The following is an 18,658-nucleotide window of genomic DNA, read 5'->3' on the forward strand; positions in this document are numbered from 1 at the left end:
AATACATTAGGGTTTTGGAGGCTTTTTTCCTCTGAAATTTCTAGATCTCACATCTAAGAAAAACTCACACAACTATTCTCTCAATATTGCAAGGCAATTAGAGAATACACTTCTAGCACAAGGGCATAATCTCAGACGGTCTTGGGTGTATCGATTAGGAGGAAATCTCTGTTGATTTCTGATCTTAGGCCAAATTCTCAAGGACCCGAGGTTGTTTCTTTATTCCTTATCGTTTCTATTGTGATTTCGTTTATGACAATAATTTGCATATCAAATTTACGTTATAGTCCTACAATTAAAGGATTTTATACGGATAATTCCCCTCAGGGATGGATAATGTAATGTTGGAATCTAAGAACACAAAGCAAAGTTAAGTGGAGAATGACTACGATGCAAATGAATACTTGCTCTCTTCTTACGGGGCCTCCACTAATCCAAATCCTCATGCCTTTTATTATTATAATAATATCGATCACCTTCCAAATATGTTTATTTCAATTAGTCTCATTATAAACGGATATATCTGTTTAAAGTAAAAAACGGGTTAAAAATGCTTAAAATAGTGACTTTTTTGGACACCACCATATAAATTGTTACTTGTCTTATACTTAAAGTTGGTAGATATTTAGTCGTCTATAATAAGTATTTGTGTTTACTTTACTTACTAACTATAGCTTTTCGAGTTTGTAGCAAAGTGGTATCATACATTCATACTAATATCATCTACTTAAACTCAATTGAAAATTTTATTTTTAATCCATGTCCCAAGTTGATAGTGTAAATATTTTTTATAAGTGTTTAAGATATATACTCTCTCCGTCCCGGTGAATTGTTATCTATTTCCATTTTGAGGTGTATCATTCACTTGTTATCTATTTCCTTTTTGGGTAAGTAATGAGCAAGTGGCTAGTGTAAGCAAGTGGACAATAATTCCTTTATTTTATGGCTAAATTATCAATTACTCCCTTTTATAGTACACTTTTTCAAAATTACTCCCTTTTATAAAAAATTTTAAAAATTACTCCCAAAAAATTGCTGAAATTTTTAAATTGCTCCCAAATCCCTATTTTTGTACATTTAGGACGAAAATGCCCTTGATTCGCAAAATTGGGTCATTTTGTTTGCTTCATATCTGGAGTTTTACATAGACAAAAATTACGTTCTTTATACGGATAGAATCTTGAAGAAGTCTACTTTCCAATGGCGTTGGAATCAATAAGTTTTACCGTGTGAATTTTGCCCAACAAGCTTTCAAAGACTGATACGATTTTAAGACTGAAATTCCCTGTTTTTCCAGATTCGTGTCTGATATTGAGGAGCCATTTCCATGGTGTTATTTTGATTTAATGTAAACGCCCTTTCACATGGTTGTAGCCCTTTGAGTCTAGTTTCCGAATTGGTAAGGTAGACTTCTGGGTGATTTGTAATTTGTCGGGAATCGCAATTCTCGTGGAAAGACGCAAATCTGTCTTAAAATCGTATCAGTCTTTGAAGGCTTGTTGGGCAAAATTCACACGGTAAAACTTATTGATTCCAACGCCATTGGAAAGTAGACTTCTTCAAGATTCTATCCGTATAAAGAACGTAATTTTTGTTTATGTAAAACTCCAGATATGAAGCAAACAAAATGACCCAATTCAGCGAATCAAGGGCATTTTCGTCCTAAATGTACAAAAAAAAGGGATTTGGGAGCAATTTAAAAATTTCAGCAATTTTTTGGGAGTAATTTTTAAATTTTTTTATAAAAGGGAGTAATTTTGAAAAAGTGTACTATAAAAGGGAGTAATTGATGATTTAGCCTTATTTTATTGATTTGTTTCACATGTATTGGTCTTCGTGTAAAAAGCAATAGATAACAATTCACTGAAACGGAGGGAGTATAATAGTACAAGGTTTTTAGGAAGAGGCTCACGATTTCAAGAATAAATCAGTGAGGATTTTGTCCAAAGTGAGCAATATCGTACTATAATAAACACCGCTGCAACAAAGGCCTAATAGGGGATATTCACGTTTCCGAACAACAATTATAATAGGGATTATGTCAATGAATTCATAAATTTAGATAACTAAACTAGTTAGTGAAGAATACTTTCTCCGTTTCAGCAATTGATTTAACTCTATTCAGAATCCTCCTTACCAAAAAAAAGTGAATAATTAACAAATATGGAAGGATTAATTTCTTCCTCACATCCTTTACAGTGTATTGATTTAAACTTGTGACAGTAATATGATCCTAACTTTATATATTATGGAAGATAATAATTAATGAGGTCTTGATTTTACTAGTAGAGATTGAGATATTGTAGATCTAGACCTGTCAAAACTCGACCCGATTCGAAAACCCAACCCGCCCGACCCGTTTTTTAGGGTTACAAACCCGGTTTTTTCGACCCGCAACCTGTTTGACCCGAACCCGAAATGACCCATTATTTTAGGGTCGAGACCCGACCCGAACGGGTCGACCCGTTTGGTCAAGGAAAAATCGTGAATTTTATTAAAAATATTGATATTTATATATTATATTTGAAAATATAGTTAAAAAATTATTTTTTTTATTACTTAAAATTTAAAATTCAACTAAAAAGTCAATTTTATATAACTTTTATAATATTTAATAATAAAATAATTATTAAAAAAAACTTTATTTTAATAATTATATCAATATAATTATTGTATATGATGAATATGATTAAAATAATAATTTTAAATATATTTTACTTTTTAAAAAAATATTTTTTAAATTAAAAAAAACGTTTAAAAAAGACGTTAAAAATTATTTCTTGACCCGTATTCTGACCCTAACCCGACCCGTGACCTGTATGACCCGACCCGTATCTGACCTGACCCGTATTTGACCCGACCCGTATTCTGACCCGACCCGTATAACCCGACCCGGGATCTGACCCGCTCGACCCGCCCGACCCGTTTGACAGGTCTAGGTGGACCTGATTGATCAAACAAGGGCTTGGGTAGGGGCCAAGTGTTAAGAAAATAACTATTCAAGTTGGGTCTTGCTAATTAAATTTGTGGGCTAGACGAAGTTGGTTTAGTTAGAACACTTGCCCTATACACTAATACACAGCTCTATCACACAAGGCGAAGGCAACAAAAGTTATGGTGCAACCGTGCAACCAACATAGAGTGGAATGAAAATAACATACACAAGCGTAATCTGAAATAAGGGCCTTAAATAAATGCGTCTTATAAGTGCTTCAAAGAGCCAATATGAAGGAAGATAGAGATTGAGCCCACCAATTGGCTACAATGTACTCCTCAACCTATGTTGCTTGGCTATTATAGCTTGCCTTAACTAAAAGTACTCATGGCTACCAAGTGCTTTCAAATCTTGTACTCCATGTTTGTTGCTCCTACCTAAAGTAACCCGACATTACGATTTTTTTTTTTTATAAGGTAAAGAAACTAGGTTGATCGAAAATTAACCTATATCATTTTTGCGTATGAGAATAGTAAAAGAAAATCAACGATTTTCAAATTATCAGAAAGCAAACATATATGAAAGGGCATCAATGGAAAACTCTCATAAGAAAAGAATGTCACTTTAAAAGATGATGGAAGAATTAACAAAAATATAATATAAAAAAACTTTAGGTAGCGTTTGGCAACACTAATTTCATTTGAATCACATGATTTGAAAGTTGTAATTTGGAATAATGATTTGGAAATAACAGGGGGTTGGGGTGTTATTTAGAATAAGCTAAATTTAAGGGGCAAGGATTTGGACCTGGATTTGAAACAAATCCAAATCCAAAGATTTGGGATTGCCAAACAATCAATTTGTGCCAAATATGGATTTCTAAATGAAATGCAGATTCCCAAACAGGCTGTTAAGAAATAATTCTCACTCTTCTCCTGATACTATGTACTTGGACGGACCAATCTCATCATCAAATTTCCACTTTTCAGCAAAATTCCATTTTTTTCATGAAAACTTAACAAATCTCACCGAGTTTATCATAAACTAGTTAATTTTTGTTATACTTTAAAATTAAAATCAAAATTTTCCATTATATTACGTACGTTTTGCATTCTATGATCTACTCTTAAGACAAAACCTTGTTAGTTTTCAAAACTAAAATAGTGCTTGTGACCCACTACATCAAATACTTTGTATTTATCTTCATCTAATACATGTAATTGTTCAATTTGGATCTCTTCATTATTTACTATTTTCATTACCTCTCAATAATCTAGATATTATTCTGAAATGATCAAACATTCTAATTTTAAATAATGGATGGTGATGTGTAGGAGAAACAATATATAAAAACGAAACGATTAGAGATAAGGCTGGTTTCAGAAACAAGTCAAGTTCGTCCTCTTACTCCATATCAAAGACACCAGCTCCCAAATGCAAACAAAACAGAGAACATCCTGAAACTCTATTTTGAATTTTTCAACCTTTTTTTTCAGTTTATTTCATTTCCAGCTTGTAAAATATATTTTATTGTTTTCCTAAGGTGAATTATGACCCTTGGATGTAGGGTTTTAAACGAATTGTAATTCACGCGGAGGCATAAGGACCCCTTCATTCACAGTACTCAGCAGCTTATTTTGAATGAAAAACACAAATCCTGAGATTTCTCTCAAACATTTCTAACTCTTCTGTGTAAAACTGTGGCGAGTTGATCAAAGTCTATTGACATAATTATGTTAATCTTGTGCTAGTTTGTGGATTGTTTGGTTGTGCTGTTAAATTTGCTCTTACTTACCTGTGTTTATCTGTGGTTTTTAAGTTCAAATTATCTCAAATTGTTAAGTTAATTTCTTGTGAAATTTCTGTGGGTTTTAAGTTGATAATTATATTCAAACAGGGTCGACCCTTATAGGTGATTAGGTTGACAAATGACAAGGACCCAATCTTATAAGGAGTTAGGGGCCCAATCCCTTCAAATTTAAAATATAAGTGTACTTTAAAACATCACAACTTTCCATTAGAACAATAAACTCTAGTTAAAAGACCCAAAGTAAAAGGTAGGCTACAAAGATACACAAAATCTCATTGAAGACGGCGATATCTGTCACAAGCTTGTGACGGAACCATTTCCTCTCACAAAATACCCATGAAAGGTGAGTGGGGGAGTACATGGGGGGTGCCCCACCTTATCTCCTCTCCCTTTTTGTGAGAGGTCTTCAGCTTGTGACGGGATTAGCCTGTCACAAGCAAGACGTTTTGACGAAGATATTACTAGTTCTTATCAAATGGGTCTTCCTTGTGATCAGACATTTACAAAAGAGTTTTCAAGTGAAATACCACTAGCACATAGGTATCTGAGTATCAACACAAATTATCGTGTAACACCATTTTCAACATAAGACTAGCCCAATAATCATATGCCCAACAAAATTACTTAAGAAACATATAAAATAATACTCTCTCTTTCTCGGTCATTTGTTGTCCTTTTTCATTTTGGGGCGTCTCTGTCATTTGTTGTTTTTTCCATTTTAAGAGTGAAGTTGATGAACAATTTAATCATTTACACTCAATTTCTTCCACTTGTCATTTTGTAATTGGTTTCTCCTCTTTTCTTGGTCTTTGTGCCAAAATTAAAGGACAATAATTGACCAGGACGGAGAGAGTAGTATTTAATAAATAACTTTTTTTAAAGAGTTTTAAATTAATGACTTGAATATTTAATTATGGTAAAATTCATAAATATCAACTCATATCAAAACAAAATCAAAACTCTTATAAATATAGTGTTGATGTGGGATAGTTTTATGGAAGAGTTGCTTTACTTATTTACTCGTATTGAAAAAGGGCTCATCTTCTCGTTCCAGGCTTTTCCTCTATAACAATCTAATTCTCTTTCTCCAAGTTATAAACGCAGAAATTTATCTTTTAATTCAGAAAGGGGCTCTGACGTCTTTAAATTCCAATCTTTCAGGGGGCGTTTGTTTCGTGCATGGGCATGGGTTTGGAATCAGGAATCATACCTGGGTGGTATGGGGTTGGAACTTGATTCCTCATACTATGCGTTTGTTTCATTTCTGAGCGATATGGGTTTGAAGCTCAATTAAAAGTTGAAATTAGTAAAATAAAATATTTTAAATCGAAAATTTTAGTATTATAAAATAATGAAAATAAAAATTTAAGGGATATTCTACATGGTACCCCTCACTTTTTGACTTTCTACATGGTACCCCTATACTTTTTAAAACATACATGGTACCCTTAATTGTTGTCATTATCACTAAGTATACCCCTAAACTTTATTTTTCGTCAATTAAACTCAGTTTTAGGCGTTAAGTGATTACTTGGACGCGTAACCAAGCTTGTCATTTATCATCCCATGACAGAAGGACTCTATTAGGCTCAATATCCATCTTTGGACGTGATAATTTGGCATGGGATCAATAAATTTTCCGTCAAAATTTTTTTATCCCATATATATCAATGAGTATTAGGATTGAGATTGATATTGAGCCTAATAGAGTCCATAAGTCATGGGATAATAAATGACAAGCTTGGTTACGCATCCAAGTCATCACTTAATGCCTAAAACAAGTTTAGGGGTGCACTTAGTGATAATGACAACAATTAGGGGTACCATGTATGTTTTAAAAAGTGTAGGGGTACCACGTAGAAAGTTAAAAAGTTGAGGGATACCATGTAGAATATCCCAAAATTTAATCAAATAAGTATATAGAAGATTTAATTTACATTAAGTCATAATTTTTATTTCACATTTTTGCTTATTTTAATTTCATTTCCACGGGTATCAAAGGGCTCATCTTCTCGTTCCAGGCTTTTCCTCTATAAACAATCTAATTCTCTTTCTCCAAGTTATAAACGCAGAAATTTATCTTTTAATTCAGAAAGGGGCTCTGACGTCTTCAAATTCCAATCTTTCAGGGGGCGTTTGTTTCGTGCATGGGCATGGGTTTGGAATCAGGAATCATACCTGGGTGGTATGGGGTTGGAACTTGATTCCTCATACTATGCGTTTGTTTCATTTCTGAGCGATATGGGTTTGAAGCTCAATTAAAAGTTGAAATTAGTAAAATAAAATATTTTAAATCGAAAATTTTAGTATTATAAAATAATGAAAATAAAAATTTAAGGGATATTCTACATGGTACCCCTCACTTTTTGACTTTCTACATGGTACCCCTATACTTTTTAAAACATACATGGTACCCTTAATTGTTGTCATTATCACTAAGTATACCCCTAAACTTTATTTTTCGTCAATTAAACTCAGTTTTAGGCGTTAAGTGATTACTTGGACGCGTAACCAAGCTTGTCATTTATCATCCCATGACATAAGGACTCTATTAGGCTCAATATCCATCTTTGGACGTGATAATTTGGCATGGGATCAATAAATTTTCCGTCAAAATTTTTTTATCCCATATATATCAATGAGTATTAGGATTGAGATTGATATTGAGCCTAATAGAGTCCATATGTCATGGGATAATAAATGACAAGCTTGGTTACGCATCCAAGTCATCACTTAATGCCTAAAACAAGTTTAGGGGTGCACTTAGTGATAATGACAACAATTAGGGGTACCATGTATGTTTTAAAAAGTGTAGGAGTACCACGTAGAAAGTTAAAAAGTTGAGGGATACCATGTAGAATATCCCAAAATTTAATCAAATAAGTATATAGAAGATTTAATTTACATTATGTCATAATTTTTATTTCACATTTTTGCTTATTTTAATTTCATTTCCACGGGTATCAATTTCATAACCCCCCCTCTTGGGTATGAGAAACCCATACCTCATACGATTGAAGTATGGGAATGAAACCCCCAAATTTACCAAACAAACACTTGGTATGTGTTTGGCTCATTCCAAACCCATACCTCATACCTTTTGTGTTTGAACCAAACACCCCCTCAGTTTTGTCAATCAAGAAGAAACCTTTGAAAAACATTGAAATTGATGTTATCATCAATGATTTTGCATCTCGAAATGCTAATAGAACCCGTTTCTTTATCATTAAAATCTACCTTGTATAAACAACGGATATGTAATAGTATATCGTATGTTTTAATTATTTTTATTATGCATTAAATGTTTTTTTGAAGGGGCCTAATCTATTATTTTGCCTAGAGCCCCGAGAAACTCAGGACCGGCTCTGTATTCAAAGTTTGCTAATAGACGATATTTTGATGATATTGTTGTGATATTGTGAATATTGTAACTTAGGCAATGTATTATCTCTTTCTTGTATCTTAGGTCATAGCTTTAGTATTTATCCTAGGTTGTAACTCTCGTTTGTGGGATCAAGAATACAATCAATCTTTTCCCAATTTTCTTCCCGTGTTCTCAATTTCTTCATGGTATCAGAGAAGGTTTGATCCTGAGGGCACCTTCCGCACACAAATATTTTAAAAAAAAAAACAAATTTTTCAATCATGATTAGAGTAGATGGCGATGGCAAGAAAGGCAGCGGAGGTAAGATTGAACAAATTGCCCCGACATCACCATTATGCTTGCATCCATCAGAAAGACCGAGTCTAAAATTGACTCAAACCATTTTCAATGGCGAAAAATATGAACTTTGGGCAGACGAAGTTCGGAATGGTCTCGACGCCAAGGACAAATTGGGGTTCGTCGAGGGAATAGTGAAACAGGAAGATAACTGTTGGGACAAAGGCAGAGGACGGCGTGGCGGACGTGGTGGTAGAGGATAAGGAGGAAACCACCAGGCAGCCAATGTTACCGCGACAGGTGAAGAGAATTTTACAGCATAAGAGGTAATCCAAATACGCAATTTATTATTGGAAGCAAAGTCAGATGGAAATCAAACAAATTCGGGTATGGACCATGAAATTAATAATTGGTTAATTGACAGTGGTGCGTCACACCATATGACAGGACAAAGATCTTTGCTTTCCAATATCAGCGTACAAAAACCATCAACAGTGACCTTGCCAGATGGTTCGAATATCATAGCACGAGAACATGGAGAACTTGTGTTGAGCAATAATTTCGTTTTGAAAGATATTCTATATGTTCCAAATTTAACCGGTGATTTAATTTCCGTAAAACAATTGATTGAGGAAAATAATTGTGTTGTGACATTTTTTCCTGATCATTGCACCATACAGGACCAATCTACGAGGATGAAGATTGGACGGGGTGAGCACCGTGACGGGGTCTATTTTTTGAAGACGGAGCAAGTGCGGGTATCACGAATAAATGACAGGGGAGATGCGCGCCTTTGGCACAAAAGATTAGGTCATCCGTCTCATAGTGTTTTACCAAATTGTGGTAATTTAATTGGTTTTAATTTAAGTTGGAATAATAATGATGTATGTGACGCGTGTTGTCGAGCGAAACAAACAAGATCCATTTTTAGAGCGAATAACAAAATCAGTGATGAATTATTTAACCTTATTCACTGTGACATATGGGGACCATATCACAAGGCAAGTTTTTCGGGGTCACATTATTTTTTGACGATTGTTGATGATAAAAGTAGACATGTATGGGTTCAATTGATGCGAGATAGGGGAGATGTTTGTCGTTTAATGATGAATTTTTGCAAAATGGCATTAACCCAATTTGGGAAGCAGGTCAAAATAGTACAAAGTGATAATGGGACGGAATTCTTTTCCGGACCATTAAAGGAGTATTATAGTGATAATGGCATGATTTTCCGAAGTAGCAATGTAGACACCCCACAACAAAATGGTAGAGTGGAGCGAAAGCACAGAAATATTTTAGAACGTGCTAGAGCCCTTCGGTTTCAAGCTAATCTACCCATTGAGTTTTGGGGCGAGTGTATTTTGACTGCGGCCTATTTGATCAATAGAACACCTACTCGAGTCTTAAATGGATTGACCCAATATGAAGTTTTACATAGGACACAACCTGTGTTAGATAACTTGCGTGTTTTTGGAAGCCTTTGTTACGCTCACAACAAAGATCGGCCTAAAGATAAATTTAATGAACGAGGAAAAAAGTGTGTTTTTATCGGTTACCCAAGTTCCAAAAAGGGGTGGCGTGTTTATGACATTAAGAGTCGAAAAATTTTTGAGTCTCGAGATGTGATTTTCTATGAACACACTTTTCCTTTTGTTGATACTGGTTCCATAAACATGAATGACGAAGGTGCACGTCTCAAAATAGATGAACCAATATTTATTGACACCATCGACACCATCCCTGTTTCATATAGTCCACAACAAGAAGAGGAAGTTGTTACTTGGGAAACAAGGGAAATAGTCACGGTTCATGAGAATGAAGGAGAACAGGCACCTTCCCATACAGAGGCAGGTGATGATCAGTCCAGAAATGACGAAAATAGTACAGAGGCTGATGAACAGCAAGGGCGTGGAGCTCGTCAGCGTTTCGAACCATACTGGAAGAAGGACTATGTGTGTAAAACTGCTCGCATTATAGACCCCGCAACAAATGCTCAAACCGCCCAGTCATTATCCGCAAAGAAAGGTACTTGTTATCCTATAGCAAATTATGTCACAACCAATTGTTTTTCTCTTAATCACAGGAAATATTTGGCTCAGATTGATGTTATGGAGGAGCCAAGTTGCTATGAAGATGCGGTCAAACAGCGAGAATGGCGAAATGCAATGACCAAGGAAATAGAGGCGCTTGAATTAAATGGAACATGGAAAATAGTTGACTTACCTAAGGGTAAGAAACCAATTGGGTGTCTGATACGTGCATATTCTATACACTTTATTTGCAGTTTTGGCACGTATTTCCATGCGTATTTGTTAGCTTTAAGCTATTATTTCTCCCGAAACGGTTTACTTTGCATTTTCTATGATTTATTGTAGGAATGAATGGAAGTGAGCTAAATCAAGCCTGAATCGTCCTCCGGAGGCAACTTCAGGGAAGCTTGGAAGAAGGGAGTTCGTACTCACTCACCTCGGGATGCGTGCATGAAGCTTAGAGGCTGTTTGGAAGAGGAAAGGAGGTTACTACACAGCTCAGACCAGTCGATCGACCAACCTCTACGGTCGATCGACCGTTGAATCTTAGCAGAGGCTACTGTTCTGAATTGGTCAGTCGATCGACCAGGCTGCAAGCTGAGATTGTTTTTTCGTGTTAAACTTTTAAAAGCCCAAATTGTAATTAACTTTTGGCATCGTTTATCAGTAGAACGCAGGAATAATTTTAGGTTATGCTTTTCATTACTTAAAAAAGTTTTAGATCTAGTTTTTGGGAGAGACGACGGAATTCGAATGTCAATACTTTGTTCATCAATCCTTAGTAAGCTTTAATTCAATTTACTTCTTCTTTAATTTCTTGTTAATTCAATTCCTTTTGTTACCAATTTAATTTCAACAATTCAGTTCTTGTCTTTTGTCTTTGATTCAATTCAATCATGTCAAACTTATTCCTTGCCTTCAATTTTGCAAATGTTATAGTTTTAATCATGCGTAGCTAAATTTTATTGATTGGGAACGAGGTGAGCCATGGCATAAATTAGGATTGTTTTGTTAGTATGAATTCTTCCGTATCGATCTTGTTGTCTTTTGATAAACCTTTTTACTAGATTGAAAGATTAGTAATTTAAGTTATCATTAGATTGGAATTTCCTCTGAGTGAAAGCTTTGAGAAATTCTTGGGAAATTAAAAGACCGTAAGGGTAATTTGAGCATTGATTGAAAGGCTTGCTCATATTTCCTGAGACCGTATTATAGGACCTCTGCTACCTTATCGACCTGACCTTAGCCATGGTGAACCGAAGTTCTCGATCTTCTTTTTATCTTGTTGAGAAATTCTTATTTTAGCAATTAGTCAAATTAGTCAATCAATTTCAAAACCCCCACTTAATTGTTACTTTTATAGGCTGAAAATAGCAAACAAAATTGATCTTGTATCTCTGTGGTTCGACCCTTGCTATCACTAGCTATAGTTTTAGTTTGGAATTATAAATTTAATTTTGATACAAAACGACGGTATCAAATTTTGGCGCCGTTGCCGGGGAGACGGTGTAATTTTGTTTGTTTATTTTTAGTTTATTTCTTTTGTCTCAAGGAACTTTGGTTCCTTGAGGCTGTTGCTTACCCTTGCTTCTAGTTTTGCTTTTGCACAGTTAGAAGACAGATTTTTGAGAGGAAGACTTGAGTACTCTCATTTTGGCAAGCATGACTACGATATATGACAATCTTCAGCCAAAAGAGCAGCACCTTCCGAAGGACCACGTGTTACCTACCCCTACTACTGGTCACTTTGAATTTCGTTCCTCCTATATTGATTTAGTGGAGCGAAATCAGTTTGCTGGTCTACCAGACGAGGATCCTTTGAAGCATATGGAAATTTTCACAGACTACTGTTGTTCCATACTTGTACCGGCTGGGGTGACTCAGGATGAAGTAAAGGGGGTGATGTTCTTATACTCCTTGAAGGATTCGGCGTGAGATTGGTACCGCTACCTTGATAAGGTAGCAGCTGGAGTCACAGATTGGACATCTCTAGAGATTGGCCTTCTACAAGAAATACTTCCCACTTGCAAAGACAGATGCCTTGAGAAGTAAAATTACAAATTTTCAGCAAGGACCCGATGAAGACTTTTGTGAAGCGTGGGGACGTTTCAAAAGTTTGGTTCGGGCTGTCCCTCACCATGGCTTCCAGCAGTGGTACCTTTGCAACTTATTCTACAATTCCTTGTATGATGATTACAAGGTCATCCTGGATGCAGCTGCGAATGGTAGGTTCCAAAATAATACCGGTCAGAATAAAGGTTGGAATACTATTGAGGAGATGGCAGTCCAAAGAGCTGAGTTTGGGAGTTCACGTGGAAAATCACGAAAGCAAAGTGATGAAATGAGTAACGTTGTGACACTCATTACTTCTATTACTGGCCGTCTCGAGAAGCTCGAGGCCTCTGAAGCCTCCAAGGAAAGAGTTGAAATTTCTGTCCATAATTCAGATGAGACCGCGAAATTGAGAGAAATGGTCCGAACTCTTTTGGTTCAAGTGGCGAAAATAGAAGTAGCCGGGATTGAGTCCACAAAGAATTTTGTGAAGCAATTGGAGAATATAGAGGCTAAGCAAGTCACCAATTCTTCAAGCAAATGTGAAGGGCCAATTGAGACCATTAATGCCATTAATCTCAGAAGTGGCCTCTCTTATGAAGGTCCCGACAAGCCAAAAGAAGACTCGGGAAATGATGAAGAGGCTAGTTTAATTTCTGGTGCAAAAACGAGTTTTATTGCCAGTACCACCAGTCGATCGACCAACAACAGCAGTCGATCGACTGGGATGTCAGATAACAAAGTTTCTGATCAGAAACTATTCACGCCCAGCATATGTGGTCGATCGACCACTCCTGTCAGTCGATCGACTGAATCTCCTGAAGAAGAAGTCTCTGTCCAGGAACTGTTCATGCCCAGCCAGATTGGTCGATCGACCGAGACCAATGGTCGATCGACTGGGTCTTGTATGCAGGACGCAAATCCGTCGACTAGTTTGCATGATTCTACACTCATTGATGATTTGACGGAAGTTCTAAACTTACGGAAGCCGAAGGTTAGTGATCCTACGGTCAGTGTTGCAGTCCCGTATCCGGACCGTTTAAAGAATATTAAGCTGGAGCGCAAGTTTGGTAAGTTTTTGGAGATGGTCCAGAATCTCGAGGTAACAATTCTTTTCACTGATCTAATTACCCAGGTACCCTCTTACGCTAAATTTATGAAAGACATTTTGAATCGTAAGAGAAATTTTCATGATGATGGTAATGTTGCTTTTGTGGAAGAATGTAATGCTCTTTCGCAAATTAATATACCAACTAAATTAAAGGACCCGGGTAGTTTTTCAATTCCCTGCACCATAGGTAACCACGAAATTGGAAAGGCCCTTTGCGATTTAGGGGCCAGTGTCAGTGTCATGCCGTATTCTGTTTGCGAAAGGTTAAATATTGGTAGACTTAAGGTGACCGATATTACCGTTCAGATGGCAAATAGATCGACTCAGAGACCTATAGGAGTTTTAGAGGATGTACCCGTTCGAGTGGGTAAGTTTTTTATTCCTGTCGATTTCGTTGTTTTGGACATTGCTGAGGAAAGTCAGATACCTATTATTTTAGGTAGACCATTTTTACATACAGCTGGAGCTGTAATAGATGTCAAACGCGGAATCATTACCTTAGAGGTAGGGGATGACACCATTGAGTTTAGTCTTGCTCGTAAGGCTAATGAACCTGCTGATGATGACACGTGTTATTCCATTGATATTGTTGACAGGGCTGTTAATTATAATTGAAGGGAATCCTTAGCCAAGGATCCTTTAGCTGATCTAACCCGTTTAGATGAGTGTGCAGGTAATACAGCGGAGAATGCTGAGGAGCCAGATGCTTTGGTAGCCTCAATGGAGAGCTACGAGCTCAACGAGGAAGAACATGAGATGCTCTTAAGCCTGGCCAACGAGAATTTGGTGAACACTTGCTATACCATTGAAGCTGATTCTGTCTGCGTTGTAGAGGTAAAGGTGCCTGAGCGTAAGCCACTTCCTCCTAATCTTAAGTATGTTTTTCTAGATGATACAGAGCAGTACCCAGCTATTGTTAGTGCTAAGCTTAATGATGACCAGCTGTGTGCTTAAGAAAAATAGGAAGGCTTTAGGTTACTCTTTGGATGATATTAAGGGCATCAGCCCTGATATTTGCATGCACGGGATAGAGCTGGAGGAAGGCCACAAGCCTTACAGACAGGGTCAATGCAAGTTGAACCCGAAGATGTAGGAAGTTGTTATGGCTGAAGTGATGAAACTACTCGATGCAGGTATTATTTATACAGTTGGCAACTCCAAGTGGGTTAGCCCAGTTCAGGTAGTTCCGAAGATAGGAGGGACTACCGTGGTTAAAAATGAGAAAAATGAATTAATACCAACACGAGTTGTGACAGGGTGGCGGATGTGCATTGATTATAGACAGTTGAATGCCGCCACCAAGAAAGACCATTTCCCCTTCCCTTTTGTTGACCAAATGACTGAAAGACTTGCTTCTAACAAATTTTTTTGTTTTCTAGACGGATATTCAGGGTTCTTTCAGATCCCTATTCATCCGGATGATCAGAGTAAGACCACTTTTACCTGTCCACGGGGTGTTTTTTTGCACGCAGATGCCTTTCCGATCGTGTAACGCTTGTGACTACCTTTCGAGGTGCATGATGGGGATTTTTTCTGATTATATAGAGAACATTATGGAGGTATTTATGGATGATTTCTCAGTTTATGGTAATGACTTTGATCGTTGTTTAGCTAACCTTGATAAAGTCATGCAGCGTTGTATTGATGTTAATCTTGTTTTAAACTGGGAAAAATGTCAGTTTATGGTCAATGAGGGAGTTGTGTTAGGGCATCTGATTTCTGATAAGGGTTTACATGTTGACAAAGCAAAAGTGGAGGTGATTGATCAATTGCCTCCTCCCGTGAATGTTAAAGGAGTGAGGATTTTCCTTGGTCACGCTGGTTTCTATCGGCGTTTCATTAAGGATTTTTCAAAAATTGCTAAACCACTTACACAATTACTCCTTAAGGATCTTTGTCTTTGAGTTTCTTGATGAGTGCCTTTTAGCTTTTAACAAAGTTGAAGGAGGCTCTACTTTCGCACCAATCATTCGGCCGCTTTGATTGGGATCTCCCATTTGAGATTATGTGTGATGCCAGCGATTATGCGATCGGTGCAGTTTTGGGACAGCGGAAGAACAAAGTTTTGAATGCCATATACTATGCGAGCCGAACTCTGGATGAGGCTCAAGTCAACTATTATACCACTGAGAAGGAGTTTTTAGCTGTAGTTTTTGCCTTAGACAAATTTCGATCTTATTTGTTAGGTTTCTAAGGTTGTTGTTTATACTGACCATGCAGCGTTGAAGACTCTCTTTCTTAAGAAATATGCAAAGCCTAGGCTTTTGAGGTGGATACTCCTTTTGCAGGAGTTTGATTTGGAGATCAGAGATAAGAAAGGAGCAGAGAATGTGGTGGCTGACCATTTATCTCGTCTGCAGCTGACAGAAAGGGAGGATTCGTTACCTATTAATGATTCTTTTCCTGATGAGAGTCTGTTAGCTATTACTACTTCAGGGTCTTATCCACCTCCGTGGTTTGCTGATTTTGCTAACTTTGCTGTGATAGGTAAGATACCACCCGAGCTTTCATGGCAGCAGAAGAAGCGGTTCGCTTATGACGCTAGACAATACTTTAGGGATGATCCTTATGTTTTCAAGGAATGCGCAGACGGTCTCATCCGGAGATGTGTGCCTCAATGGGAGGTGAAGGATATCCTAGAAGCTTGACACTCTTCTGCCTATGGTGCTCACCATGGTCCGTCCCGGACTGTAGCTAAGGTACTCCAATCTGGTTTCTATTGGCCAACTTTGCATGCAGATAGTTGCAATTTTGTTGCTGAGTGCGATGCTTGTCAAAGATCGGGGAATATTTCCAAGAGACATGAGATGCCACAGGTAGGCATTTTAGAGGTTGAGATTTTTGATGTCTGGGGCATTGATTATCAAGGACCTTTTTCGAGCAGTCAAGGTAATAAATATATCCTCGTAGCTGTAGATTATGTGTCCAAATGGGTGGAAGCTATTGCTACTCCCCATTGCGATGCAAAAGCCGTGATTAAACTGTTCAAAAAGATTATTTTCCCTCGTTTTTGGTGTCCCTAGGGTTGTCATTAGCGATGGTGGAATGCATTTTAAAGAGAAACAACTTAGTACTTTATTGACTAAATTCGGTGGCCAACATCGTCGAGGTTTGGGGTATCATCCTCAAACCAGTGGTCAGGTTGAGATTTCTAACAGAGAATTGAAAGAAGTCTTAGCTAAAGTTGTTTCTAAATCACGGAAGGATTGGAGTCTTAAGTTAGATGATGTCTTATGGGCTTATAGAACCGCGTTTAAAACGCCAATCGGGATGTCACCATACCGATTGATTTACGGTAAGACATGTCATTTACATGTTGAGTTGGAGCGTAAGTCTTGGTGGGCTATTTGTGATTTGAATTTGGATCCTAACCTCTCTCGTGAGAAACGCATGACACAGCTGAATGAGCTGGAGGAATTTAGGCTGCTGGTCTATGATAATGCTAGGATCTACAAAGAGAAAACCAAGCGCTGGCACGACAAGAGAATCATCAAGCGCGAATTCCATATTGGCGATAAGGTACTCCTTTTTAATGCTCATATCCGTTTATTTCCTGGTAAGCTGAAATCCAGGTGGACCGGCCCTTATACGGTCACAGCAGTTACAAAGTTCGGATCAATTGAAGTGGAGACCTCTGCTGGAGAAAGGTTCAAAGTTAATGGCCAATATGTGAAGCATTATCACGGAACAGATGAATTTGTTAGGCAAGTCGAGGTATTGTACTTCGACCCGTTATCGGATGATGCAAACTGAGGTAAAAAGGTCGTGCGGGACCTCTTAAACCAACGCTAACCGGGAGGCAACCCGGCTTGTAAATTTTTGTAATTAGGAGCTTAATAGTTTTATTTCATTTAATTTTGCATTTTGAGCTTTAATTATTTCTTTTTAATTAGCAATTTCTTGGTTTGGAAAATGTGCGCCTTTGAGAATTTTTGCAGGAATTTATTTTATGCAAAGTGCGTAGGATGATTTACTGAATGTTCATGCGAGAAGAACGGAAATTGAGTTGAAAAAAAAATGAATTTTTGACGATTTTGAGATTAATTAGCAGCGCAAGCAGTCGATCGACCGTGTTCATCAGTCGATCGACAGAGGGGAAAAGTCCAGAAGCCGTTTTAAGTGAAGACTGGTCGATCGACAGGGTCAGGTGGTCGATCGACCACAGCGCGAGTTCAGAACGCAAAGTTAATAGGGAAGTATTACTTCATTCCTCATTCATTCATTCACTTTCATAAAATCGAAAAATCAAAAGCAAACCCTATTTTCTTCCTTTTTTTCGCGATTTTCTTGCTAATCCATCCCTTCATCTCGATTTTTCTTGCTTAAATCGTCAAGTTCTCATCAAAGGTATGTCTCTAATCTTATTTCCATCCTTTATATTCGATTTTTAGTGAACTTTCATGCCAAATTTTCGAGTATTGTTACATTGAGACGGAAAAATCGATTGGGGAAAATCGATTTAGGGGTTGATTTCTTGTCGATTTCTATGCTTTAATTGTTTTTTCTACCATTTTCCCTTGATTTTCGAAACAAATTAGCAACTAGAGGTGCTTAATGCCGTTTCCCCCAAATTGTCGAAACCCTAAACCCGTTTTCAATTTCTGATTTTGTTTCGGGTTTTCTTAAATTGTCACTGTTATGGGAATCTTGTTGCTAATGTGTTGTTTGTAGGAAGCAAAGATGACAATAGGAAAGCAGGCGATGTACGAAGGGCAGTCCAGCCAGGGAGCTGCCAAGCGGCCGCGGGGTCCGCCACTGATGATTGAGGATACTACGGATAGTCTACCTGACTATCCGCAGGTTATTTTTTTCAATTCTACTCAGCGAGCCAAATTCGCTCTCTTTGCTGCAAAAATGAAAGTCACAACCACCCGATTTCTTCACAAACCTACTTTAGAGAAATTAGGCTGTTTCGAGTCTATTGTGTCCCTGCTAAATGGGACAAGAATGACGGGTCTTGTGGGCATGGCTGAGTTCACTTACTACACTTTGACCCTTGAATTTTTCTCGTCCTATGCTTTTGACCAGGCTTCTTTTGAAGCCAACAGGAGTAGCCCTT

At 37.3% G+C, this 18,658-nt stretch overlaps 1 protein-coding gene and 1 non-coding gene across 2 annotated transcripts; one reads left to right on the forward strand and one right to left on the reverse strand.

Annotated features, from left to right (window-relative positions):
• Positions 1 to 9,527: 9,527 nt before the first annotated feature.
• LOC141601567 (uncharacterized) lies at positions 9,528 to 18,365 on the forward strand. Its single transcript, XM_074421863.1, has 2 exons — positions 9,528 to 10,635; positions 18,271 to 18,365. The coding sequence occupies exons 1-2, from the start codon at positions 9,528 to 9,530 to the stop codon at positions 18,363 to 18,365; spliced, it is 1,203 nt and encodes a 400-aa protein (XP_074277964.1).
• On the reverse strand, positions 12,473 to 12,581 carry LOC141603767 (small nucleolar RNA R71). Its single transcript, XR_012525621.1, has one exon. It is a non-coding gene; the product is annotated as a small nucleolar RNA R71 (small nucleolar RNA).
• Positions 18,366 to 18,658: the final 293 nt, after the last annotated feature.

The sequence above is a fragment of the Silene latifolia genome, chromosome 9 (genome assembly GCF_048544455.1).
Source record: "Silene latifolia isolate original U9 population chromosome 9, ASM4854445v1, whole genome shotgun sequence".
In the NCBI taxonomy this organism is placed as follows: Eukaryota; Viridiplantae; Streptophyta; class Magnoliopsida; order Caryophyllales; family Caryophyllaceae; genus Silene; species Silene latifolia.

Coding starts and splice junctions, on each gene's coding strand:
- LOC141601567 (XM_074421863.1), top strand. CDS start 9,528: ATGGCATTAACCCAATTTGGGAAGCAGGTCAAAATAGTACAAAGTGAT. Junction 10,636..18,270: donor AATAGTTGACTTACCTAAGG/GTAAGAAACCAA, acceptor TGTTGTTTGTAG/GAAGCAAAGATGACAATAGG.